The sequence below is a fragment of the Biomphalaria glabrata genome, chromosome 18, assembly GCF_947242115.1.
Source record: "Biomphalaria glabrata chromosome 18, xgBioGlab47.1, whole genome shotgun sequence".
Lineage (NCBI taxonomy): Eukaryota > Metazoa > Mollusca > Gastropoda > Planorbidae > Biomphalaria > Biomphalaria glabrata.
This window is the reverse complement of record NC_074728.1, coordinates 1,628,920-1,655,562: the sequence shown is the minus strand read 5'-3', so window position 1 is coordinate 1,655,562 and position 26,643 is coordinate 1,628,920. Positions and strand designations below refer to the sequence as shown.

The following is a 26,643-nucleotide window of genomic DNA, read 5'->3' as shown; positions in this document are numbered from 1 at the left end:
TGATTACAGACACGTCATTCTCAAAGGACAAACGCTGTCCAAAGAACATTTTGTGGCAGATTGAAGTGTGAGGAAGAAACACGTTGTCACTACGTTCAGGCTCCAGTCAAAGCCGAGATGAAGAAATTTTCTGCGTACAATGTTACTGGAGTGATTAGCTACAATGGAAAGGTATATGGATCTATCTAGATTTCTAGATTTACTATACTTAACTTTACTGACTATAGCATAAAATTTTTTTTTTAGATCTAGACTATTCTAGCTAGACCATATAATCTAATAAATTCTCCGCTTACTCCATCTGCCTCTTCTTCTTTTTCCTGGTACTGTTCCTAGAAAGAAGGTCTTTGCGAACTCCGAAGATCTTGTAATATGACCATAGATTTTGAGCTTGCTTTTTTTTTAAAGATAGTTAATAGGTCATCATGAGTTCCAATCGCTGCAGTAACCCTGTCTCTAATCTCTTGTGTTTTTTTTTTTAATAACAACTTGAACTGTTCAGTGGCAAAACACTCTAGCCATCCACTGTGAAAGCGAGGCTCGAGATTCAAATTCAGACTCGAGCATATTTTCTGTTTGTTTTTTTTTTGTTTTTAATTGCTTTTGAAAAGGCCGTACGGAAAACTTTCATATAACCCCTTTCTCTACCCCCTCCCAACCAACTGGTCTACAAGGTGATTATACCTTGTTAACAAACATCAAGCTAATCTTGTATCCCCTATGCTTGAGTTTCCTCCCTTAAGTTTACAACACTATTATATACAAACCAATAAGGAGATAAAAACATTTATATTTAACAATAATCTTTATTTTGTTAATATAATGCGGAACATGTTCAAATTATTTGTTTCACTCCCACGCCTGAGGATGAAAGAAGAGGAGAATATTTTAGTCAGAGTCTGTGATGAGACATGCCTAAAGAATAAATTCAGGATAAACATAGAAACTAAGCAATAGTTTTTCAGATTTCAGCAGTTATCTCATTTTAACTCTTTCTCTCCGTTATTATTTTCCTCGTTTCGATAGTATTATTTGTTTGACTCATTTGCATATATGATTAAACTTCCATACATTTTTTGTTTGTTATCAGAAAATGTTGTTATGTTATCAAATAGTGAGAGAAAGCATGCTCTTTTTACACAACACTAATCAAAGTTTATAAATCCAAAAATCAATTTAGTTTAATGGGGGTTTCATCAGCGTTGGCATCATCAATCAGGAGAGAAAGAGTTAAAAAAAAACACATTGAGCAATCTTTATGATGATGACTTGATGATTGTGTGAATAACAGCGGTGCAAGGACTTGCGGCCGCCTAGGGCGTCACAAAAAGTGAATAAAATATAGATTATCTAACAAACATATTCTCACTAAATGTATAAAATATTCCATTTACGTTTCAGAGACATTCCATCAGACATAAAGATTATGCTGGTATGGTAATACTTTACTGTCACAAAGACTAAGACTACATAGACTAGTTAAAAAGCATCGTATAACACTCAAACACAGCTACCATCTCTTGAGGAGCTTTTTCATGAAAGACGCCTTTCCAAAACACTCACGATTCTTAAAGATAACCTGCAACCATTAAATCACTATTACATCAGATCTGAACGAAGTGGTCGTCTCCTTTCCATTAGGACTACAACAGAAAGATTTAAAAACTCCTTCATCCCACTTTAGGTCAGAGTGTTACAAGATCATCTGTCGTCATCGAGAAGTACTACATAGAAGTCTAATTTATAAAGCGCTGGTTGTGAGTGTGTATGTGTTTCGTGTGTGAATGTTGTTCGTATTTGCATCTATATTGTTATTTACAGTAATTACGCTGAGGTTGTCAATTGTAGTCAAACTGAATTTCCATTTGATTGGATCAATAAAAATTGTCTTATCTTAACTTATCTTATTTCGTCCTATGCTGCAAGACGGCATGTGATGCCAGCAAGCGGAATTCGAACTCAGGGCCTTCGTGACTACAACCTAGAGGGCATGCCACTCTACCAAGGAAGCTAACCATACCAACATTCACGAAACACCGTTTCACTACTTTAATTAAGTCAAAAACGGGGGTGTAAGCATACAAACTAGACTCATTGATTAAGTCAAAAACGGGGGTGTAAGCATACAAACTAGACTCATTGATTAAGTCAAAAACGGGGGTGTAAGCATACAAACTAGACTCATTGATTAAGTCAAAAACGGGGGTGTAAGCATACAAACTAGACTCATTGATTAAGTCAAAAACGGGGGTGTAAGCATACAAACTTGACTCATTAATTAAGTCAAAAAGGGGGGGGGTGTAAGCATACAAACTAGACTCATTGATTAAGTCAAAAACGGGGGTGTAAGCATACAAACTTGACTCATTAATTAAGTCAAAAAGGGGGGGGTGTAAGCATACAAATTCGACTCATTGATTAAGTCAAAAAATGGGGGGGTTGTAAGCATACAAATTCGACTCATTGATTAAGTCAAAAAGGGGGGGGGGGTGTAAGCATACAAATTCGACTCATTGATTAAGTCAAAAAAGGGGGGGGGGGTGTAAGCATACAAACTCGACTCATTAATTAAGTCAAAAAGGGGAGGGGGGTGTAAGGATACAAACTCGACTCATTGATTAAGTCAAAAAGGGGGGGGGGGAGTGTAAGCATACAAACTCGACTCATTAATTAAGTCAAAAAGGGGGGGGGTGTAAGCATACAAACTAGACTCATTAATTAAGTCAAAAAGGGGGGGGGGTGTAAGCATACAAACTAGACTCATTGATTAAGTCAAAAAGGGGAGGGGGGTGTAAGCATACAAACTCGACTCATTGATTGCGTCTTAAGCCAACAAAAACGAAAACCACACACACCACATAAAAAAAAAACTAATTTTCTCACCCTTCGTATTAGCACTCAGTAGGCCAAAATTTACATTCGTTTAAGTCAGTGTTATTATAAGCGCAACGGCATTCAAGGCATTCTAAGGATTCTGAATCATGGTCATAATTTTCAATCTTGTAACCAGCTTCATGCTTGTTGCCTTCATAATCCTCACACCCAGCCGCACCTTCCAAAATAGTATGTACACATAAAAATATAAAAATAATTTTCATAATATAATTAGGTTCACAAAATATGAATACAACACGGATGACCTAGTTTACAATTATAGCGACACTTATACAGCAAATAAAGGAAACTTGTAGAGGGGCGCCATAAAGCCATAGCCAAGAACCCAGCAGACGACAGGCGTCTTAACGTAAGATTGACTTTAAAATACAATGCTGTGCCTATTTACCAACATTTCTCCCTTCCCCGTTCTCTCTCTCTCTCTCTCTCTTAAATTCAAGAGAGACAATGAAGTAGAGAAGGTGTAGGTGTATCAATCTAAACTTCTGTCTAAACTCTTAACAGTCGATTAGGGCAGAGTTTCCCAAACATTTTCCGTAATGGAACACTTCCCATTTTCTGATAACTTAGCGGAACCCTTCTTTCATATATATATATAAATAATAGTTAAACTATTTTCTAAATTTATTTTTAAAATATTTTGAAGTAGAAAACTATGGTAAAATATACAGACATAAGCGTAAGAAAAACGAAGGCTTTAAAAACTTTGACGCTTTTATATATTTAGGGAACAATACTTCTTGATATCTGGCACGACATTACTGATCTTAACTCTAAGATCTGCTGGGGCATCAAGCCGTCTGCTTCTAAACACGACATTGACCTTGCTCCTTTTTCTCACAAGTAGATTGTAGAAAATAGAAGTAATAGAACAGAAGCTTGCTCTGAAATATTAAGGCGCTCTTCAGGCAAAGTCGACCTGAAATCATTTAAAGGTTGATGTCTGAACTGTAGATTCAAATTAAAGACAGGATCTATGTCAGTTTGTAGTCAACTTGTTATCCTTTTTTTTTTACCACGAAGAAGTAAGAATATTAATGTTTCTTTTCTGTATCCTTATAAATAATTCATGTGTAGAACAACAAGTTTGTTGTTCCAACAGTTCTTGGAACGCCTATTCAAGCCTCGGAGATTTCTAGGTTGGGAAACACTGGATTAGGGGCACTTTTTGTTGGCATTTTACAAGTAAATTATTTTGGTTTTCATTATATTATGAACGGCATTTGTATTCATTGCTCTAGACATGTATAAGTGTAAAAAATCAAACAATTTTAGTTTCATGTTGAGACCATTGTATCATATTCTTGAAATTCGTATCCATATAAAAGTAAAGAAAACATTTATATGTATATATACTGTCAAAATAATGCAATAACCCATTCTTTAAATGTACGAATTGGGCGAACAATTAAGATACACAATGTTATGTATCCTTATTATGAATAGAGTTTAGGAGTAAAAAAAACAAGTAAAATATTTTTTAAAGAAATTTTTAAAGACATTCCTTCCTAGATGCAGCTGAAGAATGTTTCGTAAGAATGAATATTTTACTCGTAGTAACTAATGAACGTAGTATCTATCTATCTGTCTATCTATCTATCTATCTATCTATCTATCTATCTATCTATCTATCTATCTGTCTGTCTGTCTGTCTATCTGTCTGTCTCTGTCTGTCTGTCTGTCTGCCTGTCAGTCTGTCTGTCAGTCTGTCTGTCTGTCTGTCTGTCTGGTCTATCTATCTATCTATCTATCTATCTATCTATCTATCTATCTATCTATCTATCTATCTATCTATCTATCTCTATATATATATATATATATATATATATATATATATATATATATATATATATATATATATATATATATATATATATATATATATACGGAATTACGTAAACTGATTATATAATGATTTTTGACTCCTTTATCCGGAATTGAAAAAAAAAAATTTACAACGTTGAAGAGGGAACAAACTCACTCGGACTGTCTATTCAAAAGTGTGTACACGGTGGGCAGCGTGGTCGAGAGGCCAAGTGCGCTTGAACTTGGCTTGGCTTGGCTACCTAGAAGGGGGCTCGAGGTTCGACACTCCTAGATACCCCCTCCCCCACTGGTCCACAAATAAGATAGGACCAAAAGCGCTATGAGCATGCTATAAAGTATGAAAGTAGCGCTATATAAAAGCTATAATAATAATTTCTCCCACACCCATCCTAGAATCAAGCTAAATCTTTGCACAATTATTCATTGACATAGACATAGACATGAATGAATAAAAAAAAAGTAACCAATGAGACAATTAATTATTGGTAATTAATTATTTTGTTTGATACCAACAATGAAAACCAATCCTTCAGTATTAACAGATATGGTGAAATGTTTTGGGTCTAGTCTACTTAAATAATAAATAACTCTATTTCTCCCTCACGCATTCTCTAATAAGTTGATACTTTTAACAATTATTTATGATACATTACAAAAGATAAATTAATAAACAAAAATAATTAGTCGATTAATTATTGGTAATTAATTATTTTGTTTGATATCCAATAACAAAAATAACTTGTACATTATTGGTAGATGTAGTTTTAAGAACATCGTTCTTCTCCTTTAGAAAAGCTTTGCATTTTTTTTTACATAAGGATTTTTTAAAAAATATATCGCTTGTTTTTACTTTTAAAATTTTTAAAGGTGAAACTAGAGTTTTACCGGTGTGGTCAGATAGCTAGTAATTCTTTACCAAAGATATGCATCAACTTTAAAGTTTAAAGAAAAATTGTGAGTACCGTTTTCGAGAACCGTGTCCAGGTTCCACTCATGAATTTGGAAGATGAATAAAAGAATTGTTAAACCAAGTGACTTACGTATGCAGTTAAAGTGTAGTCCCATCAACAGGGTTGTACCAATGACAATCAAGAGAAAGTAACTCTTCATGTCAATATTTAAATACTACAGTTGAAATGTCAACTGAAATACAGGTAAACTCTTTGGAATTTTATTTATGGATCTATCTATCTATCTATCTATTTAGTATCTATATCTTTCTATTTATATCTATCTGGATAATCTGGATATCTAAAATCTAACTATATATCAATAATCTATCTATCTATCTATCTATCTATCTATCTATCTATCTATATATATATATATATATTGATATATTGATATATAGATATATCTTTCTATTTATATTTATCTGGCTAATTACGGCATTTAATTTTAACAAGTCAACATAAGGCTTTGATTCTTTATGTCATAACTTACCCCCACGATGTTTAGAAGCTGAGATACCTGTTCATCTGGTAGCCTTTATATCAAACTTATAATTGTGCCCTAAGCAAGCACCAACCCGTTATAGCCACCACATCAATACTCCTGAGTACACCATGTGTTACTCTCATGATGATACCAAAGCAACGACTCTAAATATAGTATTAACTTTGGCCAACTACTCTTGTTTACTAAAGTGGCATCGTAAACTATCAGAAGAACTAATGAAGAAACTGCGCAAGGTCTGTAGAGGGACCTTAACAACTGAACTGAACTAAAGTTTAATTTCGCATCCTTGCCTGGGATCTTTGGGCGATTCTGAATCCACTTAGTTTCAATGGGTACCTGTCATTAGTTGGTGAAAAGTAAAGGTGGTTGGTGCTGGCCACATGACATCCTCGTTAACCGTGGGCTATTGAAACAGATGACCTTTACATCATTTGCCCTATTGATTGCAAGGTCTGTAAGGGAGACGATTGTTAGGGAACTATTGCTTTGTAAGTGCTGCTGTAGATCTGGCAGCTCTGGCCAATAGTTCATGTCTGATTCCTTTATACGGGACGATAGCTCCGACATTTTTAAAACTATTGACATTTGTCAATTTAGCCTGTTAAAATTTTATCCCATATTGATGTCCCTTTTAAAGCCCTGTTTGCTATTAGCAAAAGATTTAAGTTCCCCTTTCAAACCTAGTGGTCTATAGGACAGATGATGCAAAGCAAAAGTAAAGGTCATCTGTTTCTGTTGCCTACAGTTAACGATGGTGTCATGTGGTCAGCGCAACGACCAGCCACCTTTACTTTTCCCGAACTAATATCACGTACCCATTCTCAGAGGTACCCAAAGATCCAGAAATTAAAAAAAATTAAGTTTTCACTAGGATTCGAACTCCGGGCCCCTGTTCTGAAGCCAAGCGCTTTACATCGTCCCTGGTCATAATTTGTGGGTGTTTTATTTAGCGCCCCCGAAAGGGGAAAAGACGCTATTAGTTTTGTGCGAAATGTCTGTCCGTCTGTCCCGTTTAGATCTCGTAAACTATAGATATTGAAACTAGATATTGAAAATCCGACATCACAATATTTTAGACCATTCAAAGTTCTGATGCAACGGCTAATTTTTTTTTCTGAAAGCGAAAAATCTAATTTTTAAAATCAGTTATGCAAGCAGTTTTTTAAAGAGAAAAAGCTAATTAGAACAGATTATAAGTTAGACCTAATTTAAAACGAATAGTAATCTTGTAAACTTCATTTTCCCAAACTAATTTTTTATTGCAGACGTTATTGTTTTTTGTTTTTTTGAGGATTCGAAAAAGAGATTGAAAATTTTTCAAAACAATTAGAACAATTGTAAGACAGTTATGCCAGAGGAGGCGCGGTGGCTGAGCGGTAAAGCGCTGGCTTCCGAACCCGGGGTCCCGGGTTCGAATCCTGGTGAAGACTGGCCTCTGAGTCCACTCAGCTCTAATGTGTACCTGACATTAGTTGGGGAAAATTAAAGGCGGTTGGTCGTTGTGCTGGCTACATGACACCCTCGTTAACCGTAGGCCACAAAAACAGATGAACTTTACATCATCTGCCCTATAGACCACAAGGTCTGAAAGGGGAACTAGTTAGGCCAGGTTCACATGTAACTTTACATTCACTTTCACCTATCCTTTAGATCTGCTGGAAAGTTGGGCACTACACAAGATCTGTTAACCTTCTTTCTCCATTCTTACCTCTCATTTGTCTGATATAATTTCATTCGGATGTTCTTTCTGAAAATATTGAAGCCTGCCTGGGTGGACCACTTCGGGGGCCAATTTTGAGTTTGTGATTCCACACAAACTGTCTTTTGTAACCTTGTTGTTGTTTCATAATTGCTGCGGACGTCTTGTCTATGCGCATCACCAATCAACTATCTTTTCTCCTGTCCCTGCCAGACCATTTATGTCATCCGCGAAGCGCAAGTTAGTAGTACTTCTACCTCCAGTGCCTACAGTACTTTCATAGACACCGAGACTATCTTCCATTATCCAATCAAAGAAGATATTTTAAAGAATACTCCTCCCTGAAGAAGGTCTTTGCGACCCCTTAGTACCTTGTGATGTGGTCATGGAGTTTGACGTTTACGTCTTTTCATCGTGGTTAATAGGTCAACATGGGGTCCAATCGCTGTAATTCTGTTTCTACCATTCATTCGTGATGCGGTCTTTGTAATATGCCTTTACAAAACAGTCACAATTCTTAAAGACAACCTGCACCCATTAAACCTCTGTTACATCAGATCTGAACGAAGTGGTCGTCTCCTTTCCATTAGAACTAAAATAGAAAGATTTAAAGTCTCCTTCATCCCACTTTCGGTCAGAGTGTTACAAGATCAGCTGTCGTCATCTAGGAGTACATAGAAGTCTATGAATCATAAAGCGCAGGTTGTGAATGTGTATGTGTTTCGTGTGTGAATGTAGACACTTAAGATCTAACTATATCTTTATAACTATTAGTTCATCAAAAAGATATGAATATTAACAATGTAATAATAGTAACATTAATAAATCTCTGTATCCTGTGGTATCTAGTCGTTCGTCAAACTAACAATACAACAGCGCGTCTCTTCATTTATATCGACAGATATATGGCTTCGGGCCGATTTTGAGTTTGTGTTTCCACACAAACATTTTTTGTAATCTTGTTTTTTTTTTTTTCTATTTTATTTTTTGTTTCGCATTTTAATGTTGGTTCTATTGAACGAACACCACTGGTAGAAGTACATACATTGATAGAGATTTTATTGAAGTAACCAAAAGATTTATAATAAACTTTGCTATGGTATGTTTGGATTTTGCTATACTTGTTTTATAAATTGGTATTGGTTTAATTGTCGTGAGCCGTGTTGGTGCCTTTTGCTTTTCTAATACAGCCAACATTTAGATGGTGCGCAAATGTTTAATTAGGCCAATATATTCATTACTACTTTTTCATTTTTTGCATATAAACGTTTTAGTTCAGTGCTGAAAGCCGAATCACGTAAGCCGAAAGACAACGGTAGCAAATGTCATGTTCGACGTCATTCGGATATTTTGTTAGAAACAAAAAGTAGTCATTCTCTGGCGCTGCCAGAGTTGAGTTTCATTAAAAAGAAACAAAATTCATCGTAGTCCCTTTAACAGTTTCCACTGAGGACTGTTCTGGTGATGTGGCAGGTCTGCAGCAGTACCGCCCATTATTATTCATTTTAATCTTATTATTATTATTATTATTATAGGTATGTGTCTGACAAAAGCTAGCAGTGCCTTTAGCTTGTCTTCCAATAAACATTGTATTTGCCAAGCAGTGGCTCTCACAACCCTTCTGTAGATTCTTATGACTTGGATGCTTTGTATAAAACATATAAAACATCCTGCAAAAGGAACTGAGTTCATTGCACTTGATAATGATTAAAGTAAGGATTCAACTCACCGTTTATTGAAGAGACCATATTTTGAAGAGTGTGTTATACATTAGCTTTGCAAACATTTGTTATTTAAATATTTCTCCAAAGAATGTACACATGTTGTTCCGATCACAATTTTCCAGTCTGCCTCTTTACGCATTGAGAACCGCTTTTAAAAGTCGCCAGGAATTTGGTTAGGCTTTCGGTGTTCTGGTGGCCTATGTCATGGTGTCTTGGGGCCTAGGTCATAGTGTCTTGGTGTCTAGGTCATGATATCTATGAGCGGAAAAATAATTACCTGGAGAGATGTGGACAAAAATCAATCTCTTAATTAAGTCTAGTAAACAAAAAGCGTCCAGAGAACTAACCAGTGAGGCTAGCCCTCAAAGATTTATTTATAATTAAAACAAAAAGACTGGAGAGTTCTAAGGGAAAAAAAGATGCAGACAGGATTAACCTTTACAATTTTATCCATTGAACAGCCGATAAGTAGTTCGGTAAAGTAATCCTGAACACGTGCAGCAAGACATGAACACGTGCAGCAAGACATGAACACGTGCAACAAGACATGAACACGTACAACAAGATATGAACACGTGCAACAAGATATGAACACGTACAACAAGATATGAACACGTACAACAAGATATGAACACGTACAACAAGACATGAACACGTACAACAAGATATGAACACGTACAGCAAGACATGAACACGTGCAGCAAGATATGAACACGTACAACAAGACATGAACACGTGCAACAAGATATGAACACGTACAACAAGATATGAACACGTGCAACAAGATATGAACACGTGCAGCAAGACATGAACACGTACAACATGACATGAACACGTGCAACAAGACATGAACACGTACAACAAGATATGAACACGTGCAACAAGATATGAACACGTACAACAAGATATGAACACGTACAACAAGATATGAACACGTACAACAAGACATGAACACGTACAACAAGATATGAACACGTACAACAAGACATGAACACGTGCAGCAAGACATGAACACGTGCAGCAAGACATGAACACGTGCAGCAAGATATGAACACGTACAACAAGACATGAACACGTGCAACAAGATATGAACACGTGCAACAAGATATGAACACGTGCAACAAGATATGAACACGTGCAGCAAGACATGAACACGTACAACAAGACATGAACACGTGTAGCAAGACATGAACACGTGCAACAAGACATGAACACGTGCAGCAAGATATGAACACGTACAACAAGACATGAACACGTGCAGCAAGATATGAACACGTACAACAAGACATGAACACGTACAACAAGATATGAACACGTACAACATGACATGAACACGTACAACAAGACATGAACACGTACAACATGACATGAACACGTACAACATGACATGAACACGTGCAACATGACATGAACACGTGCAACAAGATATGAACACGTGCAACAAGATATGAACACGTGCAACAAGATATGAACACGTGCAGCAAGACATGAACACGTACAACATGACATGAACACGTGCAACAAGACATGAACACGTGCTTAAAGACATGAACACGTGCAACAAGACATGAACACGTACAACAAGACATGAACACGTGCAGCAAGACATGAACATTTAGTAAAAGGAGTGAAGTAATGTGCAGCACAAATAAATAAAAAAGCAAATTTAAAAAGCAAAAAGCGGTTCTACTGCTTCCCATAATACACTGGTTAGCTGTATACAGTTAGGTGATCTTTAACTAAGTAGACAATGTCAGTAGTCTGGTCGGCGCCACAAAGTTTGCACGTACAGAAACAGCGTCAGCAAGCAAATCGTCGGCGTCAGTGAGCTAATATTAATTGGACAGAGCCAATATTTGTACGGCCGGCGTCAGTAAGCTAAAAAATATTTGAACGCGATTTTCGTATAGTATACCAAACTAACCATGCAGGACTCGATATTTATGAAACGGGCCTTGAGGAACGGTGCCTGGATTTTGACCATGTCGTGAAAGCTCTTTTACAACTCCGCACTGGGCATTGGGAAAGCTCTCGCACTCCCTTCCACACTCCCCATGGAGTCTTGTGTTGCTACCTCTAAAGGCTAGTCGATTCCTGTAGCGATCGTTCCCACCAGAGTGCAGCGTTGAGTATAGTACTTGGGTTTACAGCAACCAATATAGTCTCTAGTACATGACAATTGCTGCAACCCCCCCCCCCCCCATTGCACCCCCTCCCCTCCACATTTCAACAGAAGTGACTGAAGGCTGTGGGGAATAAGGCGGGAATCAATGCTGCCCTGTGTATACAATTAGAGAAGTTTTATTATCTACAAAGCTAGAGAAACAAAGAACTTTTGTTGGAGTACTTAATTACCCTTCTATTCTGTTTGTAGACAATCTCTTACGAAGCATCTTGCAGTTCAGTTGCGTATGCAAAAATCTCTAAGGTAGCAAGAAGAGAGCAAAGTTTAGACTCAATCGCTGATATTCGTTCAAATAATATAGTTAAGTGAAATTAGTATTTAATTTGTCATAAAAACAAAATATAAACAGAATATGATCAGTATGGGGATCGAACCGACGACTTTTGATTCATTAGCGCTATTCTTATCTTCTTATCTTATTTTATCAAATACAGAGGTTACTTCAAAAAAGAAGTTGATTACGCACTTGGCTCTATACACTAGCTGAACAGACCTACTGCTATGTGCAAAGCTTATTTTCCAATTCGTGTACCTTGGGTTTTGAGCCACTTCCATTGTTTGACCACCTTTTGATAATGAAGAATAGGTAACCTAATTGTATTCATAAAAAAAGAACCATCAAATAAAGACAAAATTATTAATTTTTTTAAAGCAAATCCTAGAGAATTGACACCAGGACTGTCTATAAGACTAAGAAAAAAAAAGCAGAACAATAATGAAGTGGTTTTGTGATGAATTAAAAGTAAAGTAGAGCTATATTACATAAAACACTAAATTATAGTCTGCAAATAGAAAAACAAAACCTAATAAAATACTCAGAAAGACACAATGATTGAGGCACATTTCTTATTCCATACGCTAGGATCAACAGTTACAGGTGCCCCCTCATCCCTAGTGCCAATAAAGAATGGAATGGGTTGCCTGAATCAGCCAGGAAAATCAACGACTTAGCAGAGTTTAAGTTATTGATTTTTTTTTTTGAAGTAACGTCTGCAATATATAACATTGTTCTCTCCCTTGTGTATATAACATTGTTCTCTCCCTTGTGTATATAACATTGTTCTCTCCCTTGTGTATATAACATTGTTCTCTCCCTTGTGTATATAACATTGTTCTCTCCCTTGTGTATATACCATTGTTCTCCCAATCAAGCCAGAAATATTCACAAGTGTAGACAAGAATACACTTTGTTTCTTGCTCTTAGGAAATTAAAAATAAAACACACTGGCTCACTGAGCTGTACCATGTCACTGTTCCTCCGTTCTAACATAGAACTGTAAATATTTTCGAGTGTAAATATTGCTAGAAAGTTATGCGCCGTTTACAAATATTTGCAGTTCCTAAATTCAGCCCTTTTCCACTGCCACACTTGCTGATCCTCATTTCGAGAAGTCTTGGAGTCCACAATGTTATGTTATGTGTGCGCGCGAGTTTCTGATGTAACCATGAGAAACGTTAGGCTGGTGGCTTGTTTGTGTAACCTGAATGGATTCTTATGAAATCACAAGGGGACCAAGTTCAAGTCAATAAAGACTGATGTGATAATTGAAGAGAGAAGATGTGCGAGACTTGTAACACAAAAGAAGCGTGACAGAAAAGATGTGTGATAGAAAAGATGTGTGACAGAAAAATGTGTGTGACAGAAAAGATGTGTAACAGATAAGATGTGTGACAGAAAAGACAAGCGACCTCCCTTTACGTTTACAACTATGTAATAAGCTTAAAACAAAATAATTTACAAGAAATGAAAAAAAAAATGAATGAAATTAAGGAATCTTTATTTCGATGATCTGATTATCTATCCTTCCAATCAGTTGTCTATTTGCCAGGTCTGAGGATGAAAGAGATGACAAGGTTCTAGTTATGATGGTAAGTGACACAAAAAACATGGCTCCAGAACAAATTTAGAATCAACAAAGAAACCAAACAATAGCTGTTTACATTTCTGCATAGAGATAGGAACTTTTTAAATACACATCTGGCTATATTTAATAATGACTGATGATCGTGGGAGCTTAAGTTTAAATAAACACCCATGTTTTCTATGCTCAGGATGGTTAGAAAGGCTTTTATCCAACAAACAGGCCTGGACGTGGGACTATTCGCCACTGTCCTGTTTGAGGGCTCCCAGAAGTGACCTCAATAGACCAATTGGGCGACCATACCACGTACAGGGCTTATCGCGCCTAGTTCCTGGGTCCCACTCGCTACAAGTGGCCGAGAGCAGCGATAGCCAGGGGGAGTTTACCTATACTGTGACCGCCACTATTCCGTGTAAGAACCGCCACTCCAGCTAAACGGCTAACTGATGACGGCCCCGTGTGTGGAACGGCGTGGCGGACTTGTTGGACTGGGTTGGTTACTTTTGTCCCATCCCCACTCCGAGTGAAATATAAAAAAAAAAAAAGTTCAACCAGGGAATTCAGCCGGGGCCTTGTTCCCTTCTCGTACTAAGCCTATCTAGTTTCTCTACTAGACGTTTCCACGGAGGCGCCACGTTGAGGCGATGGGTAGCTGGAATCCTCCGGTCTACTTGTACCAGCTGTTTGTTTGTAAAAATGTTTTGTTTGTAAAATGTTTTACATAATTCGGATGTTCCTTCAGAGTTGAAGATAGTTTACTTCCTAGTCCAAACCTCCCGCAGGACGACGGGGGATGGGAGCGGGCAGGGTTTGAACCCTCGACAGTCGATTAATCCGAACGACAGTCCAGCGCGCAAACCGCACGACCAGGCAGCCATCCAATATAGCTGGGTGGAAATAAAAAAAATACCAGAATTCAAACTCGTTTCGGAAGCCAAGCGCTTTGCCATTTCGTGGCCAACCTGCATTAACTGTTTTTCTCCTATTTGACGATACCATTGCTGATTTGACAACATAAAATTATTTTTTTTTATGAACATTAATTTGTATTAAAAGAGCATGTATTTCCCTTCAATTCTATACCAAATAAGATATTTTCTGATATAAAAGCTTTAAGAAGATTGATCCTAAAGGAAGTAAACTATCTTCAACTCTGAAGGAACATCCGAAACATGTAAAACATTTTACAAACAAACAAACATTTTATATTGGGTACCCAACATTAGTTGGAGAAAAAGTAGAGGTGGCTGGTCGTATTCCTAGACCAGTGGGGGTGGGGGTGGGGAGAGAGGGGGTATACGCCTTTAGGCACTTGGTAAACACAGCTCTGCTCGAGTTGGGAGTCGAACCCCCTACACAGATAGGTAGCCAAGCCAAGCTCAAGTATACTAACCTCCACATTCCTTTTTTTTACCCGAAAGACAGACAGAATGAGTTGATATAAGTTTTGTAATAAACATGGCCTCACCCATTCCAAGGGCAACGCACGTTACTACAATACGTCACTGTTTGGTTTTCTCCAACTGCGCATCGGCATTCCCAGCATTCTGGATCATTAGAAACCGGAACCAGTTCACCGTCAGCATAAGTCTTGTCTCCGTAAGTGCAAGTCCAAGCGTCTTGGAATGATAAAGACAAAACAAAGGAATTAAAAATATAGAAGAAGTAGAAAAGTAATATACCCCGTTTCAGACGTAGCGATTTATGTGGTAGATGATGTCAAAATCACCTGCATCTTTGTCAAACGGTTAACGTGCAGGGTGCCAGCACAACCACCAACCGTCCTTACTTTCCACTCTAAAGTCAGGTACCGATTAGAGCTGGGTGATCTCACGGGCGTTCTGAAAATCCCAAAATTTAAAATCCTGGTCTTTGACGCGTTTCACACCCGGAAACTCTTGGTTCGAAAGGCAAGTGCTTTGCCACTCTGACACCAGGCCCCCTAATTTAAGAAACATATATGGGGAAAAAACGAAACGAAACAAAGTTTATTGATAGGAATATCGTTGATAAGATCCTAGTTCACAACATGTGTATTATGTATTTTGAAGAATTTCATACAACTTTTCATACAATTTTTCATACAGCTTTTGTCTCTTCACAGAATTTAGAAGTTCCTCCTTTTTTCAGTAAGACAGTTGACTTTAAGCATAAAAATATTACAAACTCAGTAGTCTTCTTTCCCTGGTATCTGATATCTAGCATATTTCTGTAGTATTTACTTTCAAAGACTTATATATTCTTCTTTCAGCCTCAGCGTGTGGAACTTTCACAATTTTATGAGGACATGAAGACTTCTAGTGAAGAATACAGTTTTAATTTTGATGGGAAGCTGATGTTACTTTTCCATATTCTCCACAGTTTGTTCATGTCAGCGAATGCCAAGCGTAAACGTGTTTTTATCTCTTGTATTGATTTCCCATCTTTTGCTATGTTTGACCGTAGGTATTTAAATGAGTCAATCCAAAAAAAAAAAAAATATCTTATAGTTTTTAAGTTTACTTTGTCTTTTGTGTGTGTGTGTGTGTGTGTGTGTGTGTGTTTGGAATGCTTTTTCCTTCTTTTTCTCCTCCTTTGGGTACGTAGTTGTCTGGTAACCCTAACCCATGACCTAGTCAGCCGTCTTCTCCCGTCTAGCTGCATGCCTAGCCTGCTCTTGTGCACTGCGATGTTCTCTGTCATTTTCTCTCTCTCTTTCTCTCTCTCTCGCCTGGCTTACAGATGAAATAAATCCCAAACTTTAAAACTTACGGATATAAACAGATTCTACTCCAACCAACATGGCAGCACCTACCATCAGCATCAGTACCGTAGAACTCTTCATTTTTTGGTTTTGTTGGTTTAATAATCTGAAAGGATTAAAAAAAATATTTTGGAAAATAAAAGTAAAGGCCCAGCAGCAACTTGCATAATTTTACACTTGCAACAGTAATTTATCATCACTATTAATATGCTGTTGCGTTTTCTTTGTCCTCTGTTACTGGAGATTTCCATACTAAAGTTTATGAACAGTAATCTGCTCTTTGTTTACATTTGAATCACAGACCTATATATATTATATCTAGAGTGGACATGGAGATTTTTTAGCACTAGAAAAAATGTCGTGAAAATGTTTTAGAAAGTTCAAACAATGCATTGTTTTGTAAAGTAGTAATAAAAAGTAAAGTTGTTTTTTTTTTTTACGCTAACCTATGTGATATATAATGTAATGTTTAGATCTAGATCTAGTAATCAAACATCGAAAAAAGAGTACTCTCGTCTCATAATTATTATTTTGCAATTTTTAGATACATAATCTAAAAAGATCTAGGTAGTTAATCTATTTAAATGTAAAGCTGACTAAATATCTAGGATTTACGTAATATTATCTCAATGGAAACTAACAGGATACGTCTTTTTTCATGAATTTGCCTGGATATATAGTTTTGTGATAAATACAAAACAATCTATATCTATATAGGTCTGTGAGTTGATCATCGCGGATAAGAATTTGTTTCCGTTTTTCAGTCTAGATATAATATATATAGGTCTGTGATTTGAATATTTGAATTACGTGCTAACCACTCTTCTAGTAAGGTTCTTATGACTAGAAAAGAATGTGTAGTAATACATTTTTTTACTACAATTTAGAGCATCGAACTATAAAGGGGACTAACTTAGCTTATACCACTACTTCATTCAAGTAAAGATTCTTTCCCTTTTTCGAGATACCGAAATAATTGTTCAAAATTTCTGAATGATCCGAGTTTGGGTGTCGAGAAATAATGTGTACAAACTTTTTTACAGACAGATAGACGATTGAGCTGATACAAGCTTTGCAAAAAATTATTAATGCTTGCTATTTAGGGACTCACCTAAAATTTGATGAAAATCTAAAACACTGAGAAATTTTTTTTTTGTTTGCAAAACTATAAGTACCTTTATTCACTGAAATAGAGCTTTGCAATGAGATAAAGAGAACTCTGTTTAAATACACCCTTTTTATAGATACACCCTTTTTATAGATAACTAGAAGAATTATTATTGCGAAAACAACTAAACCTTTTGATGTCATTTTGTTCTTTAACAGCTGTAACAGGCACAGATGGTCTGCGAGGATAATTATTCCGTGGTCTTTTGGTTGACTTGTAATTATATATAACATTTGTACTTGTGTTGGTCTGCGTTTACATACATGCATAGAGAGTTGGGAGTGGATCGCGGTCCTCAAAGCAGTGGGCATTAATTTTGACTACTGGGAAGACACAGACCTAAGCCGCACTATGTGGAGTGAAAAAGTGACAAAGAAAGCTATAGACAGCGAAATAGATTGATCTCAGCTCTGGAAGAAAAGTGTACCAAACAAAAACAAAAAATGGATGACTCCTCTGCCTCCCATGAAAAAGTGTTTTACTAGAGAACCATAGTCGTTGTACGAGATGAAACCGTCTTTCTACGACGGAAAAAGGCCAACTTAAGACAAGTTCGCTCTGGCAGTATATATATAAATTTTTACCTTTTTTTTTTTTTACCTATCCCTTTGTCTGTTGGACCGTTGGGGCACCAGGCAAGGTTTGTCGACCGTCTTTCTTCATTTCTCCCTTTTTTTTTTTGCCTTGTTTAGAACCTCTCTCAATGGCAGGCCATTGTATATATGTAGGTCACAGCTGAGGTTACGTAGCCACGGGGAATACTGTATTCCTCACTGTATTCCTCACTATATTCCTCACTAATCTTCGTGACACTTAATTGTCGTCTTCTTTGTAATTATTAATATATCAAAATGACTTCTATTCTTTTTCTATACAATACACATGAAATCATTCAACGTAAAAAGGCGCAAGATTCGTAGGGTGACTACAATATAAAAAAAATAAGACTTGATTTAGGTCAAATATTTGTAGACTTTCGGTACTCTGGATACCATTTAATTGAGATCGGCATACAAGGAGATTTAGTTTAAATGCTTTGTATTATTGTAACAGCTTTGTAATTGATCTAAATAGAAAAGCAAAGCTACAGCTATAGATAAGAGAAAAAAAACAAACTCTTCATAATTACCGTAGTTATTAAGAGAAGAATACTGAATAGTCCTAGATATATAATAGTCTACAGCGAATGTGCACCAAGCTCCCAAGTACTTAAGATAATCCAGATGTGACATAAATAAATGAACATGTGTGTTCTGTCTGGCAGGGGGTCTTATAAGTGCCTATTTTGACGCTGTCATTTCCAGTGACACGGTCACTGTGGACTCGCGGACTGGAGACGCGGTCGAAGGCCGTGTACACCGGAATCCACTGCCATTTTCCTATTCTATACCAGGCTAAGCTCGCGGAACACGCCATTTATGAAACGAACCCTTGAGGAACGGTGCCTGGATGGCCGAAAAGGTTGTAGGAACTCTTATACAACCCCGCACGGTGCAATGAGGATACTCTCTCACACCAAGGGAGTCTTGTTTCGTTTCCTCCTACGAACTTTTCCACCCTAGCCGCCGGGCGCCACTATGAGGTAGGGTAAGCATGCCTAGGAAATAGGTCAACTGTTAATTCTCGAAGCGTCAATTTAAAAGAGATTTATTTTAAAGTGTGCATAAATCAAGTCACTAGGTTGTGGGGGGGGGGGGGGTCCAAATTTGAAAATCCCCCGGGCCCCATTAGAGGGTCCCCCAAATGAGTGTCCAAATTTCGTTTTTACATTAAATATTACGCCATTATCTCGTAGTGATGTCGAATGTCAAAATGCAGGGGCCCCGAAAGAGAACAAGCCCCCACCCGTGCCTCCAAATCTCTAGCTACACCAGTGAATCAAGGTGATTTACTGTGGAGTTACTATCAGGATAAATCATAGTGTGTATTTCATGTCATTGACTTAAAACAGTTGTTGTTTTTTGTACTATAATTCTGCATTGGAAAGTTATTCATATTCTGATTATCATGAGAATTATTATTTATTGTAAATAAACATGTATGCAACCGAGTTAGGAAGGGTTACGCTGATTATGTGTGTTACGCTCAAACATATGTTAGTAGATCCTGTCTCAGTAGGTCGTCGGACACTGCACACTGTTATGGCATGATTAGGAATTATTTATTTGGAAAGGGAAAGTTTTGACTTAATGTTGGTTGGTTGATTGGCCTCCTTCAGTCGTCGAGCGGCTATGGTTCATCTCGAACACTTTTTCACGTGGCTGTGGAACCCTATTTTGGAGAGACACTCCCGTCCACAAATATCGCAGGTTTCGCTTTGGTGGTAGAGGAGCTGGTCATTTTTCGCATGGTACGTTTTTCTTGCAAAACTGAGGCCCATGTTTTTTCGCTGTCCATAGCTTTCTTGGTCACTGTCTCTCTCCATTTAGCGCGGTCTAGAGCTATGTCTTCCCAATGGTCAGTATTGACGTTCACTGGTTTGATGTCCCGTTTTATTATATCCATGTAACGGAGGTTGGGGCGACCATTTTTTTTTGTGCCAGACGCGAGTTGTCCGTACAGAATGACTTTCGGGATGCGATTGTCCTCCATCCGGCGAACATGTCCGAGCTGGCGCAGGCGGCGTTGTCTGAGGACTGTAAAGCTGCTGGGAATGTTCGCGCAAGGATCTCAGTATTGCACACTTTTTCTTTTCATGTGATTTTTCAAGATCCTTCAGAGACATCTCAAATGGAATGAGTTTAGTTTTCTCTCTTGCTTTGCGTAGGTGGTCCACGATTCACAGCCATACAGTAGCGTACTCATAACGCATGCTTTGTAAATTTTCCAATTTGGTCACGGTAGTGAGCTTTTGGTTTTCCCAAACTCTAGACCTGAGTCTAGCGATGGTCGAGTCAGCCTTCCCTATGCGTTTTTTTTTAATCTCCTCTTCTAGAGACAGGTCATTCTTGAATTATGGATCTCAGATAGTAGAGTTCATTTACGGCATCCAGCTTGTTATTGTCTATGAGGATGGAGGGTGGTGCTGTAGCAGGTGGTCCCATAGCTTTAGTTTTCTTCGTGCTAATTGTTAAGCCATATTCTTTACAGGCCTGAGAGAAGCGAGATAATAGTGACAGAAGCTCCTCTTGTGAGTGTGCCACAACCGCTGCATCATCCGCGAAGAGCATATCTCCTACGAGTGTGGTTCTGGTTTTAGTTTTGGCCCTCAGTCTGGCGAATATTTATGAGTTTGCCATTAAATCTGGAATGGAGGTGGATGGCTTCGGTGGATTTGTCAAACGCGTTGTGAATTAGAGACAAAGACGTGACTAGTAAAAACAAGACTAAGATTTTAGAAAGCTTATCGAAATGTCAACAGACTACCTTCAACGGCTTTAGAGCTATTAGACAGAGGGATTTTTTTTTTTATGGACGTAGAGATTTAGCTTGACGACATTCGACGGTTCCATTAGTTATTTTTAAACTTCTTATTCGGCATTCGCTATCAGCGTTGACTAAGTTATATTGTTGGCCTTGTTGTTATTTGATTTCATTATTTGAGTGTTACATCCGTTTGACGTATCTGCATAAGACTCCTAGTAGTGAGAACAGTTCCGCCGGACCTAGTACTGAACCCTACACGAAGGCCAGGAGTTGGACTGGTTGTCAGAAATTATTTGTAAGCATTGATATTTGAGTGCTTTTATCCATTGCAATTCTCGCAATAACCTTGTGGTGAATAGTCGTACACAAACTTCACGCGAAGGATGGGCCTGTACAACAGTTGGAATCCTTCCAATGAACCGTGAGCTCCGCAGGCCGCTGAGTAGACCAGACCTTAAGGAGTCGAGTCGGTCTCTGTCCAGTGGGTGCTTCGGACGGTTCAGAGAGAATTACTACACACGGTGTCGCCACTGCATCGATGAGGTCGAGACAAAAGAACACAATCTTTATGAATGCCGAGTTCTGCATGAAAGACGATCGGGACAAGGATTTGATAGAGAGAGAACTGGTACATGTCCGGCAAGACGTCTGTCCTTGTACGGGGGCAAGGCGACCTTACAACTCACTGCCCGCTTCCTCTTCCGTGCTCTAAGGGAGTAATTCTCGACATGGTTCGTTACTAATGGGGTTTTGGATTCGGGCCTGGACATCCATGCTATGATCCTAGTTCCTTGCTTCAAGATAATGTAAATAAAAATAAAAACAAAGTCGTTTTTTTTTTTATATAAGCTTTTATACAAAATCATAAAGCATCACGATAACAATAAAACAGTTTTAAAATGTACAAAAAAAGATCATTTAGAAGTGATGTCAGTAATTTATAAAAAAAGATAATATAAGATGGAATATGCGTTACAAAATCAAGATATAATGATCTAGCTAGATTGTGAAAAGTTTTTATCTTTTTATTTTCTTCCATGTGTGTACAATGATGCCGATAACAATATTAATAATGGCAACGTATTCGATTCCAAAGATAAAGATAAGTGTTTTGTTTCACATGATGTCGATAACAATATTAATAATGGCAACGTATTCGATTCCGAAGATAAGGATAAGTGTTTTGTTTCACATGATGTCGATAACAATATTAATAATGGCAACGTATTCGATTCCGAAGATAAAGATAAGTGCTTTGTTTCACATGATGTCAATAACAATATTAATAATGGCAACGTATTCGATTCCGAAGATAAAGATAAGTGCTTTGTTTCACATGATGTCGATAACAATATTAATAATGGCAACGTATTCGATTCCGAAGAAAAGGATAAGTGTTTTGTTTCACATGATGTCGATAGATGTATTGAGAGAAGTATATTAGATATAGATAGTATTTTTTAAAATCATATAATAAAATTATTTTGTATTCGCGATAAATTTCTAACATACTAATACATTTAAGCCACGTATAAAAGGAAATTAATGAAAAAAAGAATGTTGCAAGGGTTTCATTGTTATATTATAAATTAAAAAGAGAAAACATTCAATTAGAAATGTGATGTGCTAAAATGGTTTAAAATATAAAACCTTTTTTTTTAATTCAAATTTTAATTAGCAGTGTATAATAGTAACGCCTAATTTAAAGGCAGGATTTCTTTAAAGGAAATCTCATAGCTGTTACAGAACAATTGAAGAACTAGAGAATTGGAAAATGTTCAGATTTGTCACCCACTACTCCGAAGTTCTATTATCTCTGATTGGATGAAAATGTAGTGAAGTAAATTCATTCAAAATGTCGTCAGTTGATAGTCGCCATTTCTGAAAGAAGTGTTGACATTTCATCCGTCAGTTGGTACTGTTTGATCTGTGCAAGAGAAGTGTGAGGTTAGAACAAAAATTTACGATCGGCCTGTGCACGTTGCTTACCTTTTGACAACGTTTATATTAACTCACTCTGTCTATCTTGCAGGATTCTTTGACACGTTATTTTTCCCACTTCCCATTCTCGGATCAAGTTGAAATTTTTGCTAAATTATTCATATCCGAAGACAAAATAGGAATCTTTAAAAAAAAAAAAGTAAATCAAATAGTGGTTATTAATTAATTTTGTTTTTCTTTTATAAAAAAGGGGGGGGGATTAAACTTTGCAGTATTGATAGATATGGCCATGATAATGTTGTGCTGTACTCATTGAATACTGCTCGTGCCCAATACCTCCCCAATTAACTTTTTTTTTTTTTAATATTATTTTTCTTTAAAGTACAAATTACATTAGGTCCACATGACTTTGCTGAATATTTTTAACGTTATATAGTATCAATGCATTTCATGATAACTCCCATCTATACCATAGGTTTGTAATCTGTATCACGTTTGTGCTTCATACATGTCTTTGCTGTAGATGCACTGATAAGGCACTAGTGGAAAGTGCGCGTAGGGCAGTAGCAGACAGGGCCGGCCTTACAAATTGCGGTGCCCAATTTAATGGATGCTTGCGAGGCCCCTCTAGTAAAATGTTTACAATAACAACTATTAATATTAATTAGTGCACTATATTGCTGTAACTCCAGAGGCGGACTGATAGCGTGTGTACGATCTACTGACACACATTTCTCAGGCAAATCCCACAGGTCGACGGCTGTCAATGGACAATGGTCAGTATTTGATAGAATTCCAGGTTTAGCTTGCTGGTTAGCACATCGAAATTTACTCAGTCTAAAAATTTTCATTGCGTGATCGAAATCCGTTAACACGCCACAGCGCAGCAGTCGAGTACGGTTAAACGGGCCACCAGTTAATCGAACCAGCCCGCTTATTTAGACACATTTTTTTTTTATTCCAAAGAAATCCAAATAGTTGTAAAGAAAAAGTAAAGTATCCATTTCGGACCTTGCAATCTATAGGGCAGATGATGTAAGGGTCATCTGTTTCTATGGCCGATTGTTAACGAGGGTGTCATGTAGCCAGATCGTGTCTCAAACAAGGAAATCCTATGCCGAACTGGGAGTCGAACACTTAGTGAGGTTGTGACAGAGCGTCGCGTGAGGTTTGGGACATATTCGTCAACAAAATGAACTACGCATACCAAGAGTTGCGATGACATGGCGGCCAATACGACGAAAGCGCAAACAGGGACGTCCTCGTATTTGGCGCCACACCTTCATAACCCAAAAATAATAATAATAAAAATCATACCCTAATAGACATCACAAGTGCAAAGAGTAATCTACCATACATAAAGTACAATCATCGGTACTATTTGTTTTCTTGAGCTTTCCATGTACATTTCACAACCACACAGCGAACTATACCAGTAGGTCAGTAGTTTCCGTTAGGCTATGTTATAGCGTAAAAAAAAATAATTGTGTATATCCTGCAATTTTGTCTACATTGCACATCTGTCATCCACGTGTATAAACGTGTGATAGATAGATAGATAGATAGATAGATAAATAGATAGATAGATGGCTGCCTGGCAGTGCGGTTTGCGCGCTGAGCTGTCGTTCAGATTTATCGATGGTCCCGGGTTCAAACCCTGCCCGCTCCCATCCCCCGTCGTCCTGCGGGAGGTTTGGACTAGGAAGTAATTATCTTCAACTCTGAAGGAACATCCGAATTATTTAAATCAAAACATAGATAGATAGATAGATAGATAAATAGACAGATAGACAGACAAGCAGGACAGACAGATAGATAGATAGATAGATAGGCCTGCCTTTTTATTTTATTTTACCTTGTTAAGCACTAATATAAACATGTTCAATTTGCATAGAAGTTCTGGTCGGCATTTTATTCTGAAATAAAATTGTAAATATTTCTTATTGTTATACACTACAACTGAATACAATATCTAAACACTTCTAAAAAGTTTATAAATCTGTTGTTTAGAATTTAATCTAGTGTCTGTTGTTTAGATTACTTAGTGGCTTTCTTAAGCTTCTCAGCTTTCGATATATATCTGTCAGCTATTCTGTTGCATTCTCCGGTATCCCTATTTTGCTTTAAAAGTTCCTTGGCAGCTTTCTGTACCAAGCACGTCACAATGGTTTGTGCATTCATACCTAAAGATCAATGAAAGTTAAAATACAATTATAATTTTGCATCTATAATGCGAATCAGTATTTATCATTTTGGCGAGAGATTTACCGCACGAGCAGTAGCCCCCATAAACATAGTTGCCGAGTGTGTTATGAGATTCGCGAGACAAGACGAAACACGTGCCCGAAGACCGCCATTACACAGAGGCCGAACAGAGGAGAACGGAAACAGGGTCGTCTCCGTTTATCATGGCGTAGCGCCTTCTAAGAAAACTTAAAAAGCATGTCTTAGTTCTAGAATGACCTTCTAAAAAGTCTAGTCTAAAGGCACTACAAGAAAACTGATTTTTACTAAACTTACATCAAATACTCTGACTGCGTGGAATCTTGTACACGTTATTTCTCCCACTTCCGTTTATCCTTTCCAGTTGAAACTTCGCACAATTATTTATTGTCGATGTCAACCCAATCACAAAAATAACCGATTAATGAATCAAATAGTCGTAATCAATTAATGTTTATAAAAGGTTAGGAAAGACTAGCCTTGTGTAGTCTTGTGTAGAGAATCAGATCATTTTCTGACATTTTTAAACAAATAATAGTCGATAAAACTTTTATTTTTATAAGTAATTAAATAGATCAGTGGCAAGCATGTTGGCCTTCCAACTTGGAGGCTCGAGACCTAAGTTCGAGTCACATCTCAGTTAAAACCTTTAAGATGTTTCAAAGTCGAGTCTCATCGTTTTTAGACATTCAACTGTAAATTTATTTAACTCTTAATTGCCAGGAACGCTGGGTAAAACTAAATACTCACAGAGTTTTGCATCTTCCGATCGTTCAGTCATCTGACGTAACATGCTGTATACGCGAGTGATGCTATTTCCTACAAATCACAAGAATAAACCAAAAACAAAACAAAAAAGACTATTACACAACTCATTTTATCGAAAGTTTGTATCTGTATTTGTTTATTCTGTGTTAAGTACACTTAATGTCAAAATAAAACTAGTGATATTTTTTTTCTTTTCTAAAACATGTTAATCATGCCGAAATTATAACAAGATTTTTTGAGGGCAGAAGATCTTACAATCTAGAGGAATTTTAAAGTGAAATAATGTGAATGAAAGCATAGCACATGCAAAATGTTTATGAATCAGAAACTGGCTTTAGTTATCAGATTTGTAGATTACGTAATACAATTTTAGCAGGGCTATAACGCAAAATGTGCGCCATTTCATTAAAAAAGATGAATTTGTTATTAAGAAGACTAAACGTGTATAGGAGAGAGAGAGAAAGAAAGAGAGAGTCAGGGAGATAGATATTGAGAGACAGAGAAATAGAGAGACAAGGAGATAGATAGTGAGATTGATACAGAGAGAGAGAGAGAGAGAGAGAGAGAGATATTGAGAGACAGAGAAATAGAGAGACAAGGAGATAGATAGTGAGATTGATACAGAGAGAGAGAGAGAGAGAGAGAGACAGGGAGATAGATATTGAGAGACAGAGAAATAGAGAGACAAGAAGATAGATAGTGAGATAGAGATACAGAGAGAGAGAGAGAGAGTAAAATAGATTGATAGAGAAACAGAGAGATTGAGAGAGGCAGAGAGAGAGAG

At 37.2% G+C, this 26,643-nt stretch overlaps 1 protein-coding gene across 7 annotated transcripts in view; it reads right to left on the bottom strand.

Moving 5' to 3' along the window:
- Window positions 1-921: 921 nt before the first annotated feature.
- Window positions 922-26,643, bottom strand: part of LOC106067529 (uncharacterized) — a 61,941-nt gene continuing 36,219 nt past the window's right edge. For 6 of the 7 annotated variants that reach the window (XM_056017086.1, XM_056017085.1, XM_056017089.1 and 3 more), the window contains exons 21-24: window positions 25,842-25,910; window positions 24,910-25,051; window positions 24,724-24,784; window positions 22,151-22,854 (exon numbers count right to left, since the gene is read on the bottom strand). In XM_056017086.1, coding sequence (XP_055873061.1) covers window positions 22,789-22,854; window positions 24,724-24,784; window positions 24,910-25,051; window positions 25,842-25,910 — 338 coding nt within the window. In that variant the 3' untranslated portion in view covers window positions 22,151-22,788. Of the gene's footprint in view, window positions 933-22,150; window positions 22,855-24,723; window positions 24,785-24,909; window positions 25,052-25,841; window positions 25,911-26,643 lie in introns of those variants that run through there. The other variant, XM_056017090.1, reaches the window with a different exon arrangement.